The sequence below is a fragment of the Balearica regulorum genome, chromosome 3, assembly GCF_011004875.1.
Source record: "Balearica regulorum gibbericeps isolate bBalReg1 chromosome 3, bBalReg1.pri, whole genome shotgun sequence".
Classification (NCBI taxonomy): domain Eukaryota; kingdom Metazoa; phylum Chordata; class Aves; order Gruiformes; family Gruidae; genus Balearica; species Balearica regulorum.
Genome location: NC_046186.1, coordinates 7033693 through 7056787, shown reverse-complemented (window position 1 = coordinate 7056787; position 23095 = coordinate 7033693). Strand labels below are relative to the sequence as shown.

Below are 23095 nucleotides of genomic sequence, written 5' to 3'. Positions count from 1 at the left end.
AGGTGGGAGAGCTGAATGGAGGAGGAATGGCAAACACATGGCAGCAACCACCCTATACCCCTCCTACACACTCTCAGCAGCAAGAACTAAGTCTTTGGCACATGCAAGGCGGGCAGTGGACTCACCAACAGGTTGCTCTCCTCAGGAGTCTGGCATTTTCGGCAGCTGGCCCAATCCTTCATCCTGACTTCTCTTTGTCCTGATCAAAGCCCAAATCCCTCCACTCACCTGCCTCCCTGAAGTGAGGGCTGTCACAAGGCTTGTTTCCTGATGATTGCAGTCACTGCCTTGGTACCTTCCTCTGATTTATTCCAGCTCACAAAAAACAGTGAAGGAGGGAATTGTGACACAGGTGTCTGAAGCACAGACTTGCTTTCTCTCACACTCCCTGCTTAGAGTTTTTGGATTGTGACAGTTGCTGAACAACTCTTACATGTGCTCAAGTCTAGATTTCACCTTCATTCATTAAAGAGTTTGGGAACCTTTGATATAAACAATGCAAAGAGCCCAGGACCATTTTATCCACACTACAGTGGTCAGTGAAAATCAACGTGCCCCAGAACTGAGGTTTACAGCTGTGCAGTTCTGATACCTCTTCTTTGGACCATGAAGCCAATTATGCCATTTTCACGGCTCAGCAGTCTGGCCAGCATGTTCGCTTCCCACACTGTCCCAGGAAACATGATCAGTAAACTGCTGCATTTTGGAAAAGTTAGGCAAGAATAAAAAGTTGCCCCAGCCCATGTACAAAGTGCCCAGTATGTAAGGTATTGTAAGGCATATTACCTTATAGCACCTGTGACCTCAGGTGGATTTGTTAATCCCATGAGCAACAGAAATGAGGTTCATTTCTTACAGGCTTGTGTCCTGTACCCACCAACTCTCTTCCCTTTCCAATCATCTGAGTTTTCATGGTCTTCCTCACATACCCAGTCCTCACGTATCTCTGCCCCTAAGATTAGGGCCTCCCTAAGCCTCCCCCCATACACACAGTGCTTTCTGCTGATGTATCCTCCCTAGGAAACTGGACGTGCTGTGGGGAGGGCAGAGCCACAGAGGAGATGAAGGTCTGGCTGGGGGTTGCCAGGGGCTGGGATGGTTGTGTTCTGCCCATCCTTCCCTCAGTGGCAGCTCTACCAAGCTCCACCAACAGTCAGTATTTCTAAACTCACAAGAACTTCTCTGAGGCTTTGGTCCTCAGCAGCTAACAGGATTCAATGCTGCTGAGAAGACACGGGGCCGACAGGCAGATTCACGCTGGGACCATGTCATTTCTTGAGTACTTTCCTGGTAGAAAACAAGGCTAAAGCATACAATACAATCTACACAAAATCTAGGATCATTTCTTCTAATTTACAATGTTTCTGCATTCTTTCTAGCTTTTTTGTTGGATTAAGTAGTGCCGATCCTCCCACAGCCTCTTCATGGATCACTCCTCCCTTTTTCCGCTCTCTTTGCAGGATAACGCACAATGTAAATCAGAGCACGTCAGGTTTTTTTTTAATCGAGCAGGAAGGAGGCTTTCCCCTCCGACGCCGACGTCTCGGCGGTGGCACCGAGCCCTCCGGCCGGGCTGCACAGCCGCAGGGCCGCGGCCCTCACACAGCAGCTCCGCCGCAACCGCCGACCGCGTCGCCTGGCAACGGCTGCCGCCGCGCATGCGCACAAGGAGGTGCTCCCCACCGGACCGTTGGGGCGCGCCTCGTTACCGCGGCAACGGCACGACCGCCCCTCAGGGCGGGCGGATAACGGCGGCCTCTGCGGCTGGGCGTTGGGGTATCCCTGGCCCCGGCCTAGTGCTCCGCTTGGCTAATTAAACGGGGCAGTGAAAGTCTGCCCCTAGCCCCCAGGGAAGGGGATGGAGCCCCCGCACCCGGGAAAGAAGTGCTGCGGGTGAACGGCAGTGCTGGCACAGCACATGGCGGGCCTCTGCTCGCCTGCTGCCTGCGTCAGGCAGCCTGGCCTGCCCGCAAACGGCTGTGTCCTGTGCTTTACCCTGGCTTTCTAACAGGAAAGTGCACAAGAATCAAGTGGTCTGGGTGTATCTCTGCCTGCCTGTCAGCCCCTTGAAAAACGGGGTGCGCATTGCACGGGGTAACACTGCTGGCTTCTTGTAGGCATCATCCGCTGTGCCGCGGGCTGGCCCAGGCAGCTCTGTCCCTTCCCTGGGCGGCAGTCCCACCTCCCACAGCTGCAGCCTTTCCCGACGGTAAATACACCTGCACGTGGGCCAAATGAGAGCCTGCAAGATTTTTTCCACTTGCTGCCTGGCAGGAGCACTCATTCAAAGCAATGCTCTCAGGAGAGGGTCCTGTTGCTCCCGGCCCAGTGCTGCTGCGAGTGTCACCCAACCTGTTTGGCCTATGCTGCCCCAAGGCCAGGTGAGCCAGGGTAGCAAAGGAGGGTGTCTGCGGCCCTCCCTGCAGCAGTGATGGCCAGCCAGCCCTGCAGTGAGAGCCCCTGTTTAACTGCAGGTCTGCAGCAGCCAGCCATGCTGGGAAGGTGAGGTGTCTTGTTAACAACAAAGAAAATACATGTCCATGAGAACCATCTAGTTACAGTCCCAGCCTTGGATGAGGGAACAACCACACAGGAGCTGACCTGCTGTGGTCTCTGAAGTGTTAGAGGCTCCATTTCTCACACCAGGAGAAGATCTGGCAGTGGGGTGGGGGAGCAAAGATACATGGGGTTGTTTGTGAGCACCCGAGTTGTTTACGTGGAGTCTGAAATGTCCCAGCAATCACTGTAGAAGTATTTTCTACCCTATGGAGCCTAGGCTGCAGATCCTGTTTTACCCTGGCTAAGTGAATAAGGCAGATTCACACGCTTCAATGATGCTGTTGCTGATTAGAAAACCCACAAGAGATAGGACAGACACCTTGCTTGAGAATAACTGCCATGACAGCTCTTCCCAGGGGACATCCTAAGCTTGGGGTTGGGACCTAGAAAGCTACACTTTCTTGCTTCTCTGCTCAGGCTGTCTGAGCTGTGCCGTTCACATCTCTTCCCTGCAACCAAGAGCTACAAGCAATGCTGACAACACTTGGTGGCACCAAAGGATCCTCTGTAGGTTATATGGATCTTTTGCAGAAGCTAGAGGTGTGGCGTCTCCCTGTGATCCAGGTCTCTGATCTCCATTACCTTGGACCACTGTTGCTTCCAGTTCAACGTTGTGAGATAAAACGGGTGGTAAGGCAAGCAAAGTACCAGCAGCTGCAAACCCATGCCAGGGTTACAGGTCTGTAACCTGGCTCCACCACCAGTACATGCTTGGGGCACAGAAGCAAGGCTGATGTTCTGCACTGAAAGCCTGTGGGTGGAGGTTAGAGAGAAAGGGATTTCTCATCCCACAATGGAATTCCCATTTCTCATGCAAGTGGTACAAGTTAAGCACAGGTCAACTGGAAACACAGTTCTTGGCTTTTGGGAAAATGAACACCCTAAATGCAAGTTTGAACATGAAACAAAGACCTACACATGCTTTGGCCACAAGCAAAAATCACCAACGCTTCAGCTAATGTTTGTATTTGTACACAAAGCAATTTTTTTTCCTTCATACAACACAGGTTAAAAAAAAAAATCTGATCTGCAGATTCCCAAAAACACTTCTCTAGAGAAATTCCAGATGGCAGGTCAGGCTTATTCTAGTCCTTCTCCTTATGGGTCAGAGTTAGGGGCCTTTCCTAGAACTGACCTGGTACAGATCAAACAAGATCTCAGGCTAGAAACTACAGTTAGTCACTGCTTCTGGGCAACTTCAATACAGGTCTATTTAAGGAGCCTAAATATAGATGTTAAGAACCTTAGAAACTCATGCTTTCAATATTCTGCTCCAATGACTCTGGCAAAGCTGCCTTTATTAGACATGATTTTTAAGAGAGCACAGAGAGGCTGTCAGCTACATCCTATAGTGACTGAACACAAAGTATATGAGTTAATTGCAGTGCAGGCACACTGGAGAGAAGAACTACCTAAAACAACTTCTTCTGACTTCTGACCTTGCCTGAGCTTGTAGCTCATGGGCTGAGTGCAGCATTTGCGCTTGGGAAACAGTTTACACCGTGATGAGTATTTTTATTTGAACTCCAGGAGTTCCAGAAAAGTGCATTTCACCTGTGGCCATGGCACCTTTCGTCCATTCCCATGCTGCTTTTCTGGATCAGCTCAGAAGCAGGAAAAGCCAAGGACAGGAACTGCAAGCCTATGTTAAAACTGGCTGAGTTAACCCAGCCTGGAAGCCAACACAGGAAAGACCAAGCTGCTCTCTGAGGCTATCCTACTTTTGTGAGATGATTTTCCCAAAAGCAGTGAAACAAGTGGTTGGCCCAGCAACAACTGTTGTTGATTGTGCTGCTCTATTCAGAGCATTATCCAACATCGATCAGTGTTGTGTTTTGCCCATAATAACCTTCCTCTTTTGCTAGTAACCAAGTGTCCACTTGTAAGCAACAGTGACTGCCCAACATGAATTTTGCTACTAGTACAGAGAAATCCTGTATGCTGGAGACATAGGCTTCTAGGAAATGAAGGAGTGAGCAGTGATGCTGACCTGCAAAGATCCTGGAAACTGTCTATGAAATTAAGTTGAACAATGTTTAGGGGATATTGGAAGCACTTGTTGCAGATAATAGAGCATCCTAGTGTACTCAGTACAAAGGTCAATGGGTAGTAAAATAAAGCACCTTGATTGGGAACCAAGGAAGAGCAAGGAAGTGAGCAGACTCGGAATATAGGGCTTCTCCTTTTGGGCATCTTTTGCGAAGACTGACACTATCAGTCTTCAGATCCCAAGGAAAATGAACTGCATGTACAGTTCCCAGAAAAGGGGCGGGTACTGGAATGTTTGTGGAGAGTGACACTTGAGATGTTCTTTCTGCTCTGATGAGATGCTCTGAACTCTGTTACTCTCAGGATGAGGAGCTAGTGGAGCTAGGGTCTAGCCAAGGGGCAGCTAGGATATGTTCTTCCCCCAGTGTAAAGGCTTAAAGTAACATCATCCAAAGGGAGCTGGGCCTGTCATCTTTCCCAACCATCACATTCTGCTGCCAGCAGGCTTTGAAGATGAATGAGAGTAAGGCAAATCCAGCTTTCTGATGTGAGGAGAAGAAATCCCTGGACCCAGTCACCAGCAGTGCTGGCAAGCCCAGCAGGCCCCCAGACCCAGTAGAAACAGCAACCAGTAGATCCCAGCCAGGCCCTGCAAGGGGGCAGGACATGTCCCAGACATGGACCAGGCAGGGGTTTACTCTTTGCTGGAGGAGAGCAGCTCCATCTCCTTCCCTTGGGGTTGGGGACAGACTTTTATTCCTGGATTTCAACAGGGAGCCAGAGCATCAAGCAGGGCCCAAGTGCACCCAATATCACCTGCCGGGACATCCTCTGTGACAGGACGCCATCACAAGTTCCCCCGGCAGAGAGGAGTCACTGTGTGGTTTGACGGGCGGTGAAGACATGGGCTCTGTCTACTCAAGTAAAATGAAGAGTGTCAGAGCCTACGCATGTTTTTGGAGTGAGTGGTGACAACTTGCAGTGTTATTCTTGGTGTCCCTTTAGGGACACCAAAATTATATGCAGGATATGACTTACCTGGATCATCTCTGTCTCTTGTTTCTCTGTCTCACACATTAACTAGCAAGCTGTAACATCTAATTTTATTCATTTTTATAGATCTCTCATCTTTCATTCCATAACCCTGGGCAATTTATGAGCTTGTCAACTTGGGTGGGGGAGTCCCTTAACCCAGGGAGGAGTCTCCTAATCCAGCTGGCAGAAGGTAATCGGACCTGTAACTATCTTTCACCTGTGGTGAGGTCCAGCCAGATAGTCAGACATGTTGCAGGAAAAGCTGATATAAGTGGGTTTTTTTATTTTTTCCCAAATGCAGAGAATAAGAGGGACTGAGTATTTACTTGTTCAAAATGCCTTAATTAAATACACCATGATTTGGATGATTTGTCCTTACGTAGGGGACTGGTGTGAGCACCAGGATGAATTCAAGTGTAAAAACAAGCAGACAACAGCTCTGTGTGTACAACCTACTGCCATGAGAATGCGTTTTCCCTTGGCTGCCATTCCTTGTGACAGGTATGTAATAAATACAACGGTAGCCTCACTCTCTGTGACTATGTACCATTTGCATTCTGAACTCCTTCTGTTCTGATGCACAGGCAAAAAGAAACTGATTTTGGAGGAAACCTGGGTAACAAAGTTTGACATGTGGAAACTGTTAGAGCCCTTGAAAGCAGGGATCTTGGGACATACTAGATCAGTTGTTTCCTGCCATCTGCAATAAGCTCCAGGGTGTTAACACCTTATCCAGCACCCACCAGTGTCACAGACCCAGTCTTCCTCTTCCTACACTCCCACCGCTCTCCTTGATTTGTGATTTCCAACGGGATATGAATTTAATGGTAACCGCTACAGATCCAGTCCTATGACAACTGATGTTCTGCTCCAAGTTCATCCACTGCCTGCTGAAATCAAGGACCTTTATAGCTGTTTAAACAAACTTTGGATTATGCCCAGAGAATATATTTACACTTGAATATTTGAAAACCTTTGTAGTGAAGTCTCCTAGAAAGACAACTAGCTTTGATATGAAATTATTTCCCTGCTAGAAAATTGGCCCAAAATACATAGCAGTAGTAGTAGTAGTAGTTTACTATGAATTCTATGTAATAGCTACTCAGCTTTTGTAAACCAGCACAGCTCCATGGAAAATGAGTGTAGATGTACTGATTCACATACTTATGGATATGCACCCTTTAGATTTCTTGAGTAATTTCTATAGGAACATTTCTGGAATCTTAATATATGTGCTTTGATGTGACTTTTTCTAGTGTTTTGAGAGGTTCTACCTGTCATTTAATCTAAGTTTGAACTGTGGTTGAGAGTAAATGCATGGACTCCCAGCACTACCGCTTGCTATTGGATGAAGCAATGAAACATTCAAAGAATACACAAGAGAGGCAGGGCATGAACTTTCATTAGACAGCAGTTCTACATGATGTTCTTCAACTGCCAAGTCCTACAGGGTAAACAGATTGCTACCAAGATGTTGATAAAGCATTTCATCCGTGTGCTGACTGGTCTTCTACAAATTGTATTCATCATTTTTCACTGAAAACTGATGTCTTACGAACTTGAAAAAATACCAGGCTGAGATTTATCCCACTGCAACTCTTCGTCTTCTAGCCATCATGGAAATGAGGACAATGGTTAAGACAATGGCTCCAGCAATTCCACCAACTGTCATCCCCAGGATGTTCCCATGGACCTGCCTTGACTGACACCTCTCACCTGTAAAGAAGAAGGCTTGTCCTGATGGGCACCTGGGAAAAATAAAGTGCAGATTCAAATGGATCAGGAGTTTTGTCCTGCTCTATAGGCCCACCTCAAGGTCCTGACAATCACTATGCTGGATGGGCAGTTCCCATTAGAGGGGTTCATATCACAACATCCCCACCTTGTTTGGAGGCTATTTACATCCCCTGGAAGCACTACAGAGTGGGGTCTCTTTGCCTCCCCTTATGCTAGTAGAAACCAGTCACTGTGGTGAAGTGTTTTGTTCCTACTGTTCCTTGAAGACCTAGTGGCTCAGACCTCTGAGGTCTGTAGCTCTGAATACTTATTAGCTGCATCATTTGGTTCAGAAGAAAGTCAAGGCAATCAGGGCAGAGATTCATGGTACCTGCAGCTTGGTTTCCCTTTCACATTCACACAGATTCCGTCATTCTGGCAGGGGTTTGGGTCACACGCGTCTTGCAGATAAGGCAGCTGGTCTTTAACAGACTCCGTATCCTGGGCTGCTCTCTTCTTCCTTTCAAGAGCGAGGCCTTCCATGAAGGCAGATTGTTCAGGTTCAACAGGGACTTCAGTGTTATTGAGGTGACTTAGATCTTTTAAAAAAGGAGAGAAGAGAAAGACATCAGGTAACAGTGAGTGATGCTATATGTAGTATTCTTCATGCCAGGGGCTCACAGGGTGCTTTGTGGAACAGAATGTACTCCTTGTCCATTTGCCCTTAACAGAGCTCTTGCCATACCACAGTAAGTTCTGCATATTCAAAGCACAAGATAATAATGCTGAAATTATGGTAACTAGTTAGGTAAATCGGTGATATTCTGTACTTTGAAAAATTATGCGAAGTGTAGCTGTTCTGTTTGAAAATAAACAGAATGAGGAAGGCCTTTTAGTATGTTCTACACTTAGAAATGGACATAACTACTGGTTAGGGTGCTGAAAGGTGTCTAAGAAGTTAACCTTCAGTAAATCGTTGCCATTTAGATTCCTCTGAACTCTCAGTCACTTCAGCCAACATCACCCACCTGAAACTAAGATACAAATATGTTTTTAAAAGTTGATCCCCATTAGAAGAGAAGATGACTCAGAGACAGGTGGCAATAGTTGTTTGAATGTGTGAAAAGAGATAGAAAGGATCACTTTTTTGGTTTTGTAAGGACAATCAAGAAGAGGGCCTTTACCATTAAATTCTGCAAAAATAATCAGGTCATCATTTTTCAGGAAGCTTCTCCGTTTCATCTGGCTGTGGGATATGAAGTTAGTCCACCCCCAGGATGTACTTCTATAGCAATTGCATGAGGCATCAAATTTTCCAACAATTGATGGCTTCTCCCATATTAAGGTACTGTTATTACCTGCAAAGAAAGTATGAGTGACGAGTAAGAACCACGTAGTTCTGCAGCTGGAAGTATGACATGACTGACTTGTGCATTACAGTGTTAAATGGGATTTATGCTGTAAAATCAAATTCAGAGCTGAAATGCCCAAAGAAATCACAGAGGACTGACAAATTATGAGTGCCAGCAGATCCTTAGATGTGGTCTGCATGAGGACTCTTAGTCTATGTGAGGGCATTGAAATTCCACAACTCCTCCTTCATTGAGGACTAACCAAACACAAGTTACCTCCTCATTGACACTGGCTAAGAACTCCCTCCTGTGTAAGGACACTCCCTCATCACTTTTTAAGTACCTCTGGTTTAGAGGCTAGCAGATTTTGTTCATAGCTATGGTTCAGTTAAACATATTCCTACCTAAGGTTTAAAACCTCCTGCTGAAAAAGCATGTACTAAACTTCCACTGGAAAAAGTGAAGATGGATGGAGATTCATCTCTAGTATTTTATTCTGTACCAAACTCAATATTTTCCTGTTGCTCTTATTTCTTTGAATTAACACATTCATGGGGAATTCTAGGGATGGATGTGGAACTATGGTCTTACATGATATATAAACCTCTAGTTCAAAGGTAGCCCCTGTGTGAAAGAGTTCATAATCTGCAGTCCACACCTAGCCAAGCAAGACAGGCTTCAAATGCTGCAGACTGATCTCACAGGTGTTTTCAGGTATTTTTTTCTTAAATACAGCTACAATGTGAACCCTGTGCATTCAAACCATGAATGTGCAAGTTAACAAAGCCTCCAAAATGCAATTTTAACTTAAATGGTTGTTGATTGAGTAATGGTATACAACACCCTGCTGGCATTGCATCATCCTGTGGTGATAGGTCACCTATCATAACGGGCAAACCACAGGTAGAACGGGAATTGCCAGTTCTTAAGAGAACTCTGTATTTAGAGTCAAAGTCAGGTATCCCGTGGATTGTTCATAATAACATCAACCTTCTATGTGTCACTTCACACTAGATGATCTTTTGCAGACAGGAATTCTAAGTCATACAGAGGAAAGTGTCCCGAATTGGGAAATGCAGCCAAAGTTGCCCAACTCTGAGTCCTACACCCAGTCCTCTCACTTGGATTCTTTGGCTTTCATTTTCATCATTCCTCCAGGCAGACACCACTTACTTGAGCTAACATGGTCTTTGCTTGTGGTGAAGCTTTTACTTGAGGACATCCTTTTCAAGATGTCAGGGTCCTGGTCCAGCACTGTGAGTGTAGCTTGGCGGTTTAGAGCTGGCCACTCCAGAACACCATCATTCTCTCCACTGCACAAGTGAAAGGCAATGCGAGAGTAGCCACTGATTGTGGAGTGCGGATACAAACTTATGCCAAAACCATAACCCTCAGGGCTGTAAAACCGAGGGCTTTGAATAACATCACTTGATGCTGTTTCGAGGATTTGGCTGAAATTCCGAATGGCCCACACAGCTGTAGGACAGGGGGTCTCTGTCAGTGTGATGTCATCAATAGCAATCCCACCAGATGAAGAGCTGAGGTTGCCCTTTAGTCCTTGGAAGAGGTAACGGAACTTCTTCTGAGCGTTGAGGGTTACGTGGGCAATTTTCCAGTTATAGTCATTATCCGCTTTGGCAAAAGGAAAGCAAAACATTGCCATCAGCATGATATTATGAAGCAGCTTATTCCTAGCCACCCATTCCAGCTGCATTTTTAGACAACTGAACTTCTCACAGAGTCCTGAAGGCTGGAGATCTTAAGTTGATATTGTGATTATAATGTACTGACATTGCCTTATCATCTAAATGCTTTGAACACATTGTATTAGGAACTTTTCACACATTAGTGAAAGGCAGTCTCCAGTATAAAGGGCAACAGGCTAAAGGCCAGGACATAGAAAGTGGATGGGAGTCAATGACCCAACATCTTAGAATTAACCGTTGCTGCCACTTTTCCAGGGACTTATCCATCCCTGGAAAGTGCTGCAGCTTGATATAGTCAGGTTATCATAGATCTTGGGATTTGACAACATAAACGCATAGGGCCACCGTGGCTGAATGTGTCCTATTTAGCAAAATCACCCAAAATGGGAACTCAGTTCACATGTCTAAAATATATATATTTTTGTATTTCCAACCATATAAAAATCAGGCTGGGATTCTTACAGACTGCAGGTGAGCACCGGTATTTACATCTGAACAGCTCACTGCTAGATCATATAGCAGCCAGTAGAGATCTAGTCAATGGATCTCCAGCAGATTTTGGGGTCCCTCTCAATCACTGAGTGTAACATAACATTATAGGGAACATTGTGACTTCTGCTGTGGAGCACCTAAATTACATTATTACAACCCACAGTTCCACTGCTAAATGCACTCACGTAATACCAAAATTCTTAGCTGGATTGCAAGACATTCTGGTAGCTTCAGGAAAATCTTTTGATTTCTGAGCCAATCCAATGCATTCATGGACTCAGTAAGACAACTTTTCCTCCCTCAATATTCTATATATTCCTCATATTTCCAGAATTACCTTGAAAGGTTTGAATTTTCCTCATCTTGCGAACATTTCCAGTGCCATCATCCTCTTTAAGCCAGATGATCAGTTTGTCAGAAAGGCTTCCTGTGATCTTATAGAAGAATTGGAGGCACTGCTGAGTTCTCTTTGGATAAAGGATTCGAGACTCTAGGACTGCCACATCATCTGCCTTGCCAGAGCTGGTGTTGAAATACATGAAATAGCCAGCATCTGTGAAGAAAGTGTAGAGCATCACTGACTCTTCCTAGATTTCCTGCTAGCTGCATGGGTTACATTTGTCATTTCAACTCTGCTCTCTTAGTAGGCATAAGTGTAGTACTTAACATAAATAGTGCAGGAAATGGTATAGGATAACCATCCAAGATATCCAGGATAAGAACAGGACTAGTAGTTTAGCATATATATGGAACATGTTGCTGGCAGCTTATGTCAATTTTGTATTAGTTGGTCTAGTTGGAAGTTGGATGCCTCGAGGATGTCAGAGGTATGAGACAGAGGATTCAGTGCTGACTGCAAGCAGCTAGTAATCATATTTTTTAATTGATTTATACTGAAGATAATCTGAAGATGTGATCTTAGGGATCATATGCTACTTTACCTGGCAAAGAGTAAGATCATTTCTTATCAGTGATGAAGATAATAAAAAGAGTTGGACACAGAACTAGCACTCTCCTGACCTTGAACATGAAGAAGGTCTTTTTTACAGCTTGCCCAAAGACTTTTTGAAACTCAGCTTCTCCGTTTGGGGAAATTAGTTAAGAATTCCTGCCCCTCTAGCTTAATTTTCCATTAACATTTTCTGAAGTGCTCTTCCCTTTAGATTTGAAATGTCTACTTTTATCCTTATATTTACAAAGGATTCACCATTTACACACATATCTTATCTTGGTATCACATGGACTTGTCACATTTTTTCTGTATTGCATTGCTCTTTAGTTATCCATTATGATCCCAGATGATCTAGGCTCTACCTCCTTTTTGATAAGAAAGTCAAATAATGGCAACATTCAGCATCTGTGGCAGCTAGGATATGGCCTTAGCGTGGGGATACAGTGATCAAATCCAGAGCCAGGCTGCCATCTTCCCTCTTTCAGTTTAGCCAGTAATAAGTCAAAAAGCAAAGAAGACTAACTGTTTGGGCAATATACAATCCATCTATGCTAGAAACCTAAAATTAGCCCCTGCTTGAGATGGCTGCAGAAGAAATTCGCCAAAAAAATGTCTAAATTTCTAATGGAGTCAATGTGCCTTTGAAGTTCTCCAAAAGGAGAGGCACTCCTACTCATGCAATTCATATAGACACTCTGTTGATCCTCAGAGGCACCTACCCTTCTCCAGACGGGTACTATTCAGAGAATGTCGATTTGGATTTTGCATCAAGTCAGTAGATGCTAAAGCATAAGGGCAAGTTAAGTGCTTACTTCAGACAGATTGGATTTTGCATGATAATCTCAAACAACTCAGCTGAATTCCTTTTCAGTTACAATTATAGTATATGGAGAAAAAATAGGAGAGAAATAATGAAAAAAGTCAGGTGAGGGTTAGGAGCATGTACTTATAGAAGCTGTCAGATGGTTTTATTGAGTTACATTGCATTCTCAGACCTGATTGACAAGTACCATCATTATAAAAGGTTGAGGATCTGTTCTTCTTTCCAGTGTGTGGCTCACATAAGGGGAAAAGTCTAGTCCTGAGCACAACAAGTCAAATTTCTCCCTTATCAAAGAGTAACAAAGCCCAACTGAATGTAGGCCAGGATTCCTTCACTCTGTACTTGGGCAAAATTTGCAACCAAAGCAACCTTTTCTTTTAAAGTCTGTAGTAGCTTTCCTTGTCTAAATAATGACACATCAGGCCCTTGCTTTTCAGAACCGCCTGTTGGGATTTAATCTTTATTCTCACTTGCAAGCTAGCACCTTTTGACTGTGGCTACAGCTGACTCCACCCTTTTTGAGATTTTCTTCCTTTGAAAAATGGCAAAATTACCATGTGAAAACCAAAATTATCCCTAAATCCCTATACCATAAAATACTTTGCAACTTTCTTCTACCTTCAGAACCAGCACTCCTCAAGCTTAACTTATCATTCACTTTGCAAACACAACATTTATGAGTGGCTGTGAGTGCTGTTTCATTCTTATCGTGGGGTAACATAACTCCTACTGAGACTTTGGAAGTTGCAGTAAGTCCTTTCCCAGGTTATTTTTAAAAGGCCTCTAGTTAAGATTGTTCTTTGCCCCCTTTTATCTTGCTGGCACTATGCTGAAAAAGCTTAATGAGCGCAACCATAAACTCACACTCACAGGGCCAAGACACGTGAAAAGAAAAAGGGCTTTTTGCTTAACTAAGAACATTACAACTCAGCTGTTTGCTGGGTAATGTCTTAAACATGGTCATTTAATCGTGTATTTTCAGAGTAGCCAGTGCTGGATTTTCTCAAGGGTTGACTACAATAACAGGTTCAGAGAAGTTGTTAAAGACACTGTATTTGAAGCCCACAGACTGGTACAGACATGCACAAGGGACCATTACTCCAGCTAACCCCTTTTCCATAGGATAGTGTTCTGTTACTTCATTTTACCTCTACAGCGCCCAGAAAGTGTGTGGTCTTCCTGCCCTGTAGCACCGCTCTTTTGATGGACCCAGTCTAGATCATCTCTGGTGCCCTGAATCATGCCGCAGATGTTTTCAAACTCAAAAGAACACTGGTCCAAAAAAGTGTGAGTTGAAGCTGAAAAAAAGTGCACAATGGTTACTTACAAAGTAGTATCTCATTAAAATTTCTGCTCTAATTTTAAGGGGTTTTGTTTACACTGGTATAGACATAATGTAGAGAAGACTTAACCCACAGCAGATGTGAGCCCAAAGACTCAAAATAGGAAAAGTTTGATTCCTGGAGGGATTCCCTGCATAAAGATACCAACATTTGACCACTTTGCAGAAGGTTAACAAACTCCCACACCGCAGCTGAAGCCCGGTGACTGGTGGTGGCTGTCTCTGTGCCCACTTTTAAGCCTTGGAGAGACAAGTCACTTTTTGTGAACAGCAGTGGTGTTACATTTAACAATTCCTCTGCTGGAGGTTATTGTTCTCCAAGGCTCACTTGTCTGTTTGATGAGCATGAGCACTGTTTAATCCGTTTCAAGCAAAGTCCACCGAGTCATCTTAGTTCAGCTGAGTTTGCCTGCAAGTTGATGCTTCTTTTGACAGATCCATGGGGACAATAACTTCTCGCTAACAATCACACATGGTGATAACATTTTTAACCAGCTTAGTGCAACCAACTAGACAGTGTCAGACTCTAGACTTTTAGCCAATCTCAGATGCAAAATAATCTGATTAAGACCAAATGTCAGGAAAAGAGAACAAAATACAGTTGCATTCACCTCACAAAAGCACAATGAAGCTGCCCACACACCAGCAGAACACAACCACATGTCTAAACCCCTAAGAGCAACATGGAAGAAAAAATGTGAATGGAATGACTTTCATTGACTAATTGTGTAAAATGTAATTACATTTACAAAAGTAATGACAGTAGCAGAGCCAAAGAGATGGATGAGAAGGAAATAAACACTCTGGGTCTCTGCACCACAGGCCCTCTCCCATACCACCTCAAGACCCCCTGAGAAGAGTTTTTGTGGGTTTAGAGACACAAGGGTGGTAAACCAGCCAGGCTCAAGTCTAAACAAAGAAACACTTTGCCATGGTTAAATTATGACTTACTGCAGTTATACATGCGATTCAATCTTTCCAGGTCAATGGCACTGAAGTCTAGACGTTGTCCGATTATGTTATCAAATTCTGGTATCTTCGCTGTGATCGTGGGGATGCTTTCATTTTTGTTAAATGAAAATGGTGCATAGTGCATCAATGATTCGTAGTCATAGGGGGTGTTCAGATCGGTGATGAAGCTGTCATCGTACTTCAGAAAATTATGCTCTTTGTCTGGTAAAAGAACAAAAAAGTGCTTAATTTTTAGAGAAACTGGAAAAGAAATGGCTTTAGCATGGCCCCTTGGATACAGTTTTCTGAGGCAAAATTGATATACCCGAAAGCAATTACTTTATGATAAAATATTCAAATTTAGCAAGATCTGTTTATTTATATTATTATTTATTTTTATCTGATTGCAGTTCTGTGCTTTCACATGTGACTTCAGTAAGTTCAAGATCAAATATCAATGAGCTGTAAATAATGGGATATATAGGAGGTCAGATTACATGGTCAAATAGTAAGCATCCTGAAGGATTAATCTTAAGGATTAATGTACTCCATTGCAGAGCCTGTGAATATTGATGCAAACATTTCCCAGGATATTAGATCACCTATGGACAAGGAGAGGCCCTGGAGCCCTCTACTCATTAAGGGGGCAGGTATGACAGTCCTGGAGTGCCTCCAGGGTCTGTTCTTTTTTGAAGCAAAGAGTACCTTAGGAATCTGGGGGGTGGAAATAGATGTTTTTACCCTAGATGGACAATATTGCTATGATATTTCTGTTGAAATGACTTTTGGAAACATGTTCCTCAAGGTTTCTTAGAGAAAGTTTTTCATTATGAAGGTGTCTGCTGGGGCAGAGAGAGGGAGCCATTTCACATACTTTGGTATAGAAGTAAAGAGAGATTGCCAGCATTTCCAACTGCAAATATTTTAAGAATATTTGACATTCTCTCTCCAAGAAGAAACAGCACATGATTGTGCTCAGTGCATAATTACAGCTTCTCTGTGCAAAGGCTGCCCTTCCCTTCTGCAAGGCCATTATGGGCACAAAGGTCTTCAGTCCAGGGCTTGAGATTGGATAAAAGCTTGGGATTGTTTTCTTACAGATACTTGAATTGCATCATTTATCAAAAAGGGTGAGAATCTAGCCAATTAAGTGCTATCACTTTTTATAGCTGGGGCCAAAATCTTGGCAGGACACAGGTGTGTGTAATGATACTAGTTTTTAAGAGCATTACCAGGCAAAGTGTAACTTCTATGTGGTTTTAAAAGAAATAAACCATACAGCGAGGAGGCTATTTCATTAGGCTGTCTTTTGTGCTTTCTCTGAAGTCTAATAGGCTTGTTATCTTTTCTGTCAACGGCAACATGAATAGGGAATCTCTTCTCACACCAGCCAGCTACCTGCATTGCAGTCTATGAAAATGCATTATGGTAAAAATTGCTACCATGCTATTAAATCAGATCACTAATGCAGGAATGGATGTGTGCACACACACAAACACACAGAGCACAATCATACCAGTCTTGCTTCCCTTTAGAGGAGCAGACATCTTTCAAATGGCTTCAGTAGAAGTTTTCTACTTAATGAATTTGCCTAACTGGAAAATGACATTTTCTAGTATGGATAATAAAATACAGAATATAGGAATAGATTGTAATGATATCAGATCAGCCCCAGTACTCCATTCAGAATAATGTCACACTAAAGTCCATCATCTGTAGAAATTTTGATGTTCCAGATTTGTGCCTGCTGAATACACCATGAGTAAGTTGAGAGGATTCAATGGTAATTTTTTTTTTTTTTTTGAGGGAAAAAGAAAAAGCACAGAGAATTGGCACTGTTTTGTCAAGCTTTTCAATACCTGTGTACAGCATGGAGCTCGCAATAGTGCATTAGAAGTACACTGTAAGTCTTCCTACTTTGGAGGTGGTTTGTTACAGTGCATGGCAAAAAGGGGCCCAAAAGTCAGAGTCTACATAATATTAACATCATCATCATCTTCGTTACCATGATTCAAGATAAGACCAAGTCAGTAATAAGGGGAATTGTTTTTAGTGCTGTTCTTAACAGTAAAAATAATAGTCTGCAAAATCAGTATCTGCATCCCATCTACTGCTCAGCCACCCCAAAAGACACTGTAATCACAGGGTAGAGGCAAGTGGTAATGCCCATGGCCATTCAACTTGGAGCAATTCAAGATAGCAGATACTGCTCTTAGAGGTCAGCAGAAATTGCTTGTACCAGCACTTCTTATCTATCCAAAAGAGAACACAACATTCCCTGAATCTTGTTCCTTTCTGATGACTATTTGGCACATATTTTTCACTTATTTGTAAACATAGTGAGTACATGACACTGAAGTGATCAGTTTGTCCGCACAGAGCATGAGCAATGGCAGGACAACTTTGCTACACTGGCACCATCGCTGGCATCGCAAAGCACCACCACTGGGAACAAGAGATTAGTCTTTGCTAGCATGCCTTTCAGAACCTGTTATAGACTCCCATTCACTCTTTTTCAAATATATGATCATTAAGTAGTATGGAAGCAGACCTGACAGGAGACAGCAGAAACTGTCTAGGGACCAGCGGGAGTGTGGAGGGTTTGCTGAAACTTATAAAGCCACTGGATCTGGTGAAACTAAACATGAAGGCAAGAACTTGCAGAGACACACTAGAAAGGGGAGAGCAGGGCAGAGACATTTTATATGTCCTGTCTGATCTAATCACTTTAAGACTTCTTTATGTACAAAGTAAATCTTTCCAGTTCCAGGAAAACCTGATTCCCTGAAGATAAAAACCTTTCAGATTTTGAGAGGACCTTTCATTAAAGAAGAACTGCCTCAAAGCTCAGGACAAGTTGGGATCCCAACACACCATGCCAGTAAATTTACAATTTGCATTACATGGCAAGAGAAAACAATATCTTAGAGAGGGGAAGTGATTTGTTCAAAATCAGAGAGCAGACCAGTCCTGGGGACAAGGGGAAATAAAGTCTTCTGACTTCAAAGCAGGGCCTCTCTCTTCTGGCCTTAGACAGTCTCCGGTCTTTGACCAGAGAAGTTGTATCAAAATCCCACTTCGTCTACAGATTAATGTACAGTTGTCTCAGGTGTGGCCCAATGTTTCTAAAATCATCTCTTTGAGAAGGTCTTAAACTAGGAGGGAAAGTAAGATACTGATGAGTCTGCACTTTACAAAATCTGACTTGAAGGTCAAAACCCACCTATAATAATTTGGTCCCACCAGATGGTCACATAGTCATCCCGGTCCATCCTTGACTGCTCATGGTAAAATCCCAGAGCATGCAGGATCTCATGTTCCACAATTGCTCTGTAGTCACACCTTTCCCCAATAGAGAGGGTCTGTCCAGTCTGCAGGTCCCCCACCATGGACCAACACCTGAGAAAGAGAGACATCTTACTGTCTGTTAAGTAAAATTTTCTTCTCTGTATTTAAGTTCTCAGTGTGATCACTGGATTTAAAGTAATTTCAAACCAGGTATAAGTACAAAAGGAATAACACAAATCATTATTTAGGTGCTGACCAAGTGCCTTGATACTCTGCAGACACTCAGCCTCATACTCTGCAGACACTCAGCTCTGAAAGCAGACTAAGCCTCGAAAACATACTCGCTGTCACTTGCATGAGGCCAGCTCTTTACATATCCTCTGTGTTAGACAATCTGACCTCTGATTTTTTAGATCCACAGAAGTTTAGTCCTATATCAGCTGCCATTTTGCCAAGAAATATGCCAAGAAACATAATACACACATAGAAACAGTACACTTGTCAAGACAGACTGAGCTTTTTTGCAATCACTTGGGCTAGAGAAAGGATCTAGTAGGATTTAGAATAGCAGCATTTGGTCCTTTTTAACAGCAACTATGCAATGCATTGGCCATGGGTGTGAAATTATCTATTTCTGTGAGGGCCCAGCCCCTCATCCGTGACTCAGTAGAAGCTAATCATGACTGAGGAGAAAAGGACCTCCTCAGCCAATTCACTGGGAACTTTTTGGGGTAACCTGAGGGCGATGTGAGAAGCAACTGCTAAAGAGCATCTGCTTGGACTGTAGCTTCTTTTGCACATCACAAAGCAGTATTGGGTCAAGTTTGTTGAAGGAGCTGTGAACAAAGTAATGCGGGTACTGAAAAATAGATCTTGATCCTATGATCTCTTGAATAGCTGCTACCAGGGAGTTTCCCATACCAGGCTCTTCAGCACCAACTTGTCAAAAATAATGGTGTTTGCAGTCTTGTAAGAGAAGTGTCATAGGACATATTGCCCAGGGAAGAGCTGAGGGCAAAAAAATCAGTGCCTGTAGGCCTTTGTGAAGTTCTAGGAGAACAAGAAATATTCACAGCTGATATAGTGAGAAGATTTTTATGCTTTTCTAGATGTTCTTTCAAAACATGTTTAGATGTAGGAAATAAAATAAATCTTTCCAGTTCCTGAAATCCTGAATCTCTGAGTAAAAAACCCTTTCAGATTTTGAGAGAACCTTTCATTAAAAGAGACCCACATAAAAACAATAGCAATATTACAATAAACTGGCTTTCCATAGCTTTTTTTTTTTTTTTTTTTTTTTTGAACTGTCTTCCAAAGATTTTGAAACCTAAATTCTGGCTATTTGTATTCTTGGTAAGATAAGAGGATCTACATGGGGATCGTTTCACCCACGACTGAAATGGCAAACAACTCTAAGTAGGAAAGTGGAACCAGTTGATGAAAACCCAGTGATGCTGGGATTCACCTCCTCAAAGAGTAACCATCCAAATGTCAGATGCCATTGCAAGTTCATCACTTGAACATCCTCTGCAGTCAGCAGAGGGAGGCAGCTGCTTCCAAACTCTGTGTCTAAGAAAGTAAGATGGGTTGCTTTCTCCATGGCCTCTTTTTCTCTGCTGACAACAAACTTAGACTAAACTTTTAGACTGCTGAAATCAGATGGAATGAATTCCCAGCTGATTCTACATGGCAAAACTAAACAGAAATTGCTATAACCCTTACCCATTTTCTTTTCTAAAGAATATGTAGGTTCTCTCTCCTTCATATGGCTTGAAATCAATGCAAGACTTAAGACGGAACATTTCAAATGCCTGGAGAATGACTCCTTTGGCATTCAGATCTGGAAAACACATCAGGAAAGCACGTTTACCACACTGCAAACCATTCATCCTGGAGAGGTAAGGCATGCACACAGATATATGCATGGGATCAAAAGAAAAATGATTGAAAAGAAAAATGATTGCATTTGATTAAATTGTGTTTTGCTGTGATAGCTGTAGAAGAAGAGAAAAAAGGTTTTCATATAAAGGAACAATCTAGTTATTAGTGAATTTTAATGTGAGAGAGCCAGTTCTGAAAAAGGCAAATTTTTTATCACAGTGACTCCAGTGGAAGTAAGGATTGGAACTAAAATCTGAATAAAGTATCTGCATTACCTAGGTCATCACCCAGAATATAGGGAATGGGGAACTTCCATCTGTAGGTCTCATTTCTCAGGGCATTTTGCTGATTTTGCTGAAAAGGGAATTAACAGCTGGTGATGCATCTGTTGTGGGGAGGTGGGCTGATTTGTACCAAAATTACAATTGGACAAGTGATAGAGACAAAGTTTAGAATTACTTACAGGGAGCAAGATATCACCCTGAAAGAGATCCAGTCCAGCAGCTGAAAAGTAATTTTATGAAAGATAATGTAAATGAAATATCAAATGTATTTCACCTTGTAAACCATATTGAGCCTGCTTATAGAAGGTTAATAGCCTCAGGTATTTACAGAAAAATACAGACAGACCAGCCTCTTTACACTGAAATATGGGGACAGACCTAAAAATAACAGTACTTTCTACTCAATATTTACTACTCAACAATGTCTGTATTTTGGTGGTGGAAGTCTAGTGGCCACCATCATCCCTGTCTAGTTTGATAACCTCTTGCTTGCTATAAGGCAGTGACAACAATCACACAATGAGACAAAGCTCTAGAGAATATAGTAATATTGAGTAATGCATCAGGAATAATATTGTACAGTGCAAGATCAAAGGATATATGGAAATTTACATTACGAGAAATAAAAAAATAATAGAGGAAGACAGTACAGTGTGTTGTGTCTTTTCCATTTGATTTCCTTACCACTTATATAAAAGCTCAATAAACATCTCAGCTGTTTTCCACTTTGTAAAACATTATAAAAATCATATAGAAATGGGGACAAAATGCTGGTGGGACTCCAGAGCCTTTCCAATTGGTACAGTGTGTTACTGCCCTAACACCCTGGGTCCATCCAGACTTCACAAGTGAAAGACATCTGCATCCCTTGTTTGTATTGGGTTACAGTCCTAGGATAGATTCATGTGTCATAGCCAGAGGAAGGTCATTCAGAGCTCACTTAATTATATTTCTCCTGTTACCATGAACTTCCTGACCATCAGTCACCCCTGTCTTTTTTACAATACTGAAAATTCAGCATTTTGCTCACAATTTTTCAGGCCTTATGAGAATTTAGACATGAACTCACCTAAGTTTATGTCTGGAATGTCTTTGATTATCTCACCGACTTCAGCATCTGCTGCTACAAGACAGGCAAAACATTATGTGTTCAGATGTGGTGGCACACAGCAAGCAAACAAAAATGCTTCAGAACTCAAAAGAGTTCACAGAACACTTACCAGCTTTATTGGAGAGGTGCTCAACCTGAAAGAGAATAAAATACAACCAGTATAAGGTATGAGATGTCTCCGGACTGAGAGAAACCTGTAGAAATCAAGTTTCTACTTACAGAGACTGGAGTACCATACACATAACATAACAGAAGCGCTAGGAGCGGGAAGATGCTGGAGCCCATTTTTGCAATGGGAGAAGAAGCTGATCCCTCTCATCTCTTGCAATATATAGGGCATGCTGCCGAGATTTCCGTGGAACATCAGCCAACCAGCTTTGAACTTTCCACCTTCATAACAGTATTATAACAGCAAGATTTACCTCCTAAATGGCACATGATGGCATTGTTGTTATCAATTACCTAAGTCTACTTTGGAGGAATGTTACAGAGAGGAATGTGATAACTTCATCTGTTCAGTGCAGCTGGTGGAAGGCCCACCCAGACTTCATGTAAGAAGATCTCAATCTGGCCCAAAGTTGCTGACTCCTTCCATTGTGCTTGTTATCTGTCAGCATTACTATCTCAACTGCACCGGAGGAAAGCCACATGCTTAAGCAGAATTATTCTGTGTTTATAGCACTCCAGTGACATTAAAATTTGGCCCAGTGCTGTTCTCAATTAATAAGTAACATCACATTGTAAAGATTAGAGATAAAAAATGTATGATTATGAATGCCCTGACAGTGTTTTCCCACAGCTGATCCCATCCTAGGACTGATGCCCCAGTGCACAACATGCCACCCTTTGCCTCCAGAGATGGTCACATACTTCAGTAGATCCTTGGCCTCCCAGACTGATGCTCTTTTCTTTTCTGGTGGGTTTCAGAGATGACAAACTCTTGTCTTGCACTTTGCTGTCTTGTTTCTCAGGGGACATGGGTCAGGGAGGGCACATGGGCTAACTGAGCCAAGGCTCCAGAAAGCTCTAGATCTCACCGGTCCTGCATCATACCTGTTATCTCCTTGCAAATATCCCATGTGCCCTGGAGTGCTACAGTGCCTTAAACTTAGGCAATTGAATCCTGCTCCCACGTTTCACATCTGAAATGACAAGTGATGAAGGTGAGGTCATCCACCTCTATGTTCAGCAATTAGGTAGGAAAAGACACCACCACCCACAGCACGACACAGAAGGCTTGAGTAGGAAGAGAAGAAAAAGTGCTCTGGAGGTGCTTCACACACTGCTTCCCAGTGGTATGGGGGGAGACACTGAGCACTGGAGTGTGAAGAAGCCTCAAGTGCAAGTAGGTTTTCAGTAGGAAATGTGCCTGTGACTACCCTGTCCTAGAAAGGAGTCAGTCCTCCAGCCTGAGCAACATATTTTCCTCTAAACAAATCAAAGTAGGAAGCTATTTGTATGAGATCACCTTGCAGAGGAACAAATACAGAGATCTTTTCTTTTTTTAAGAAGGGCCCCAGAGGGCTGATCTTTCACCTAGCATACATGGGTCTTCTTCAACATTTGCTTTTATGAACTATTATTTCGAAGGACACTGATACCTAAGCAGAACAG

At 42.9% G+C, this 23095-nt stretch overlaps 1 protein-coding gene across 1 annotated transcript; it reads right to left on the bottom strand.

The window, feature by feature from the left end:
• Positions 1-7165: 7165 nt before the first annotated feature.
• Positions 7166-21766, bottom strand: MEP1A (meprin A subunit alpha). Its single transcript, XM_075749988.1, has 14 exons — positions 21701-21766; positions 21591-21615; positions 21440-21493; positions 20550-20590; positions 20362-20440; positions 19928-20045; positions 18141-18316; positions 14918-15139; positions 13773-13922; positions 11187-11402; positions 9825-10283; positions 8484-8657; positions 7691-7898; positions 7166-7331 (listed from the first exon to the last, which is right to left on the bottom strand). The coding sequence occupies exons 1-14, from the start codon at positions 21764-21766 to the stop codon at positions 7166-7168; spliced, it is 2154 nt and encodes a 717-aa protein (XP_075606103.1).
• Positions 21767-23095: the final 1329 nt, after the last annotated feature.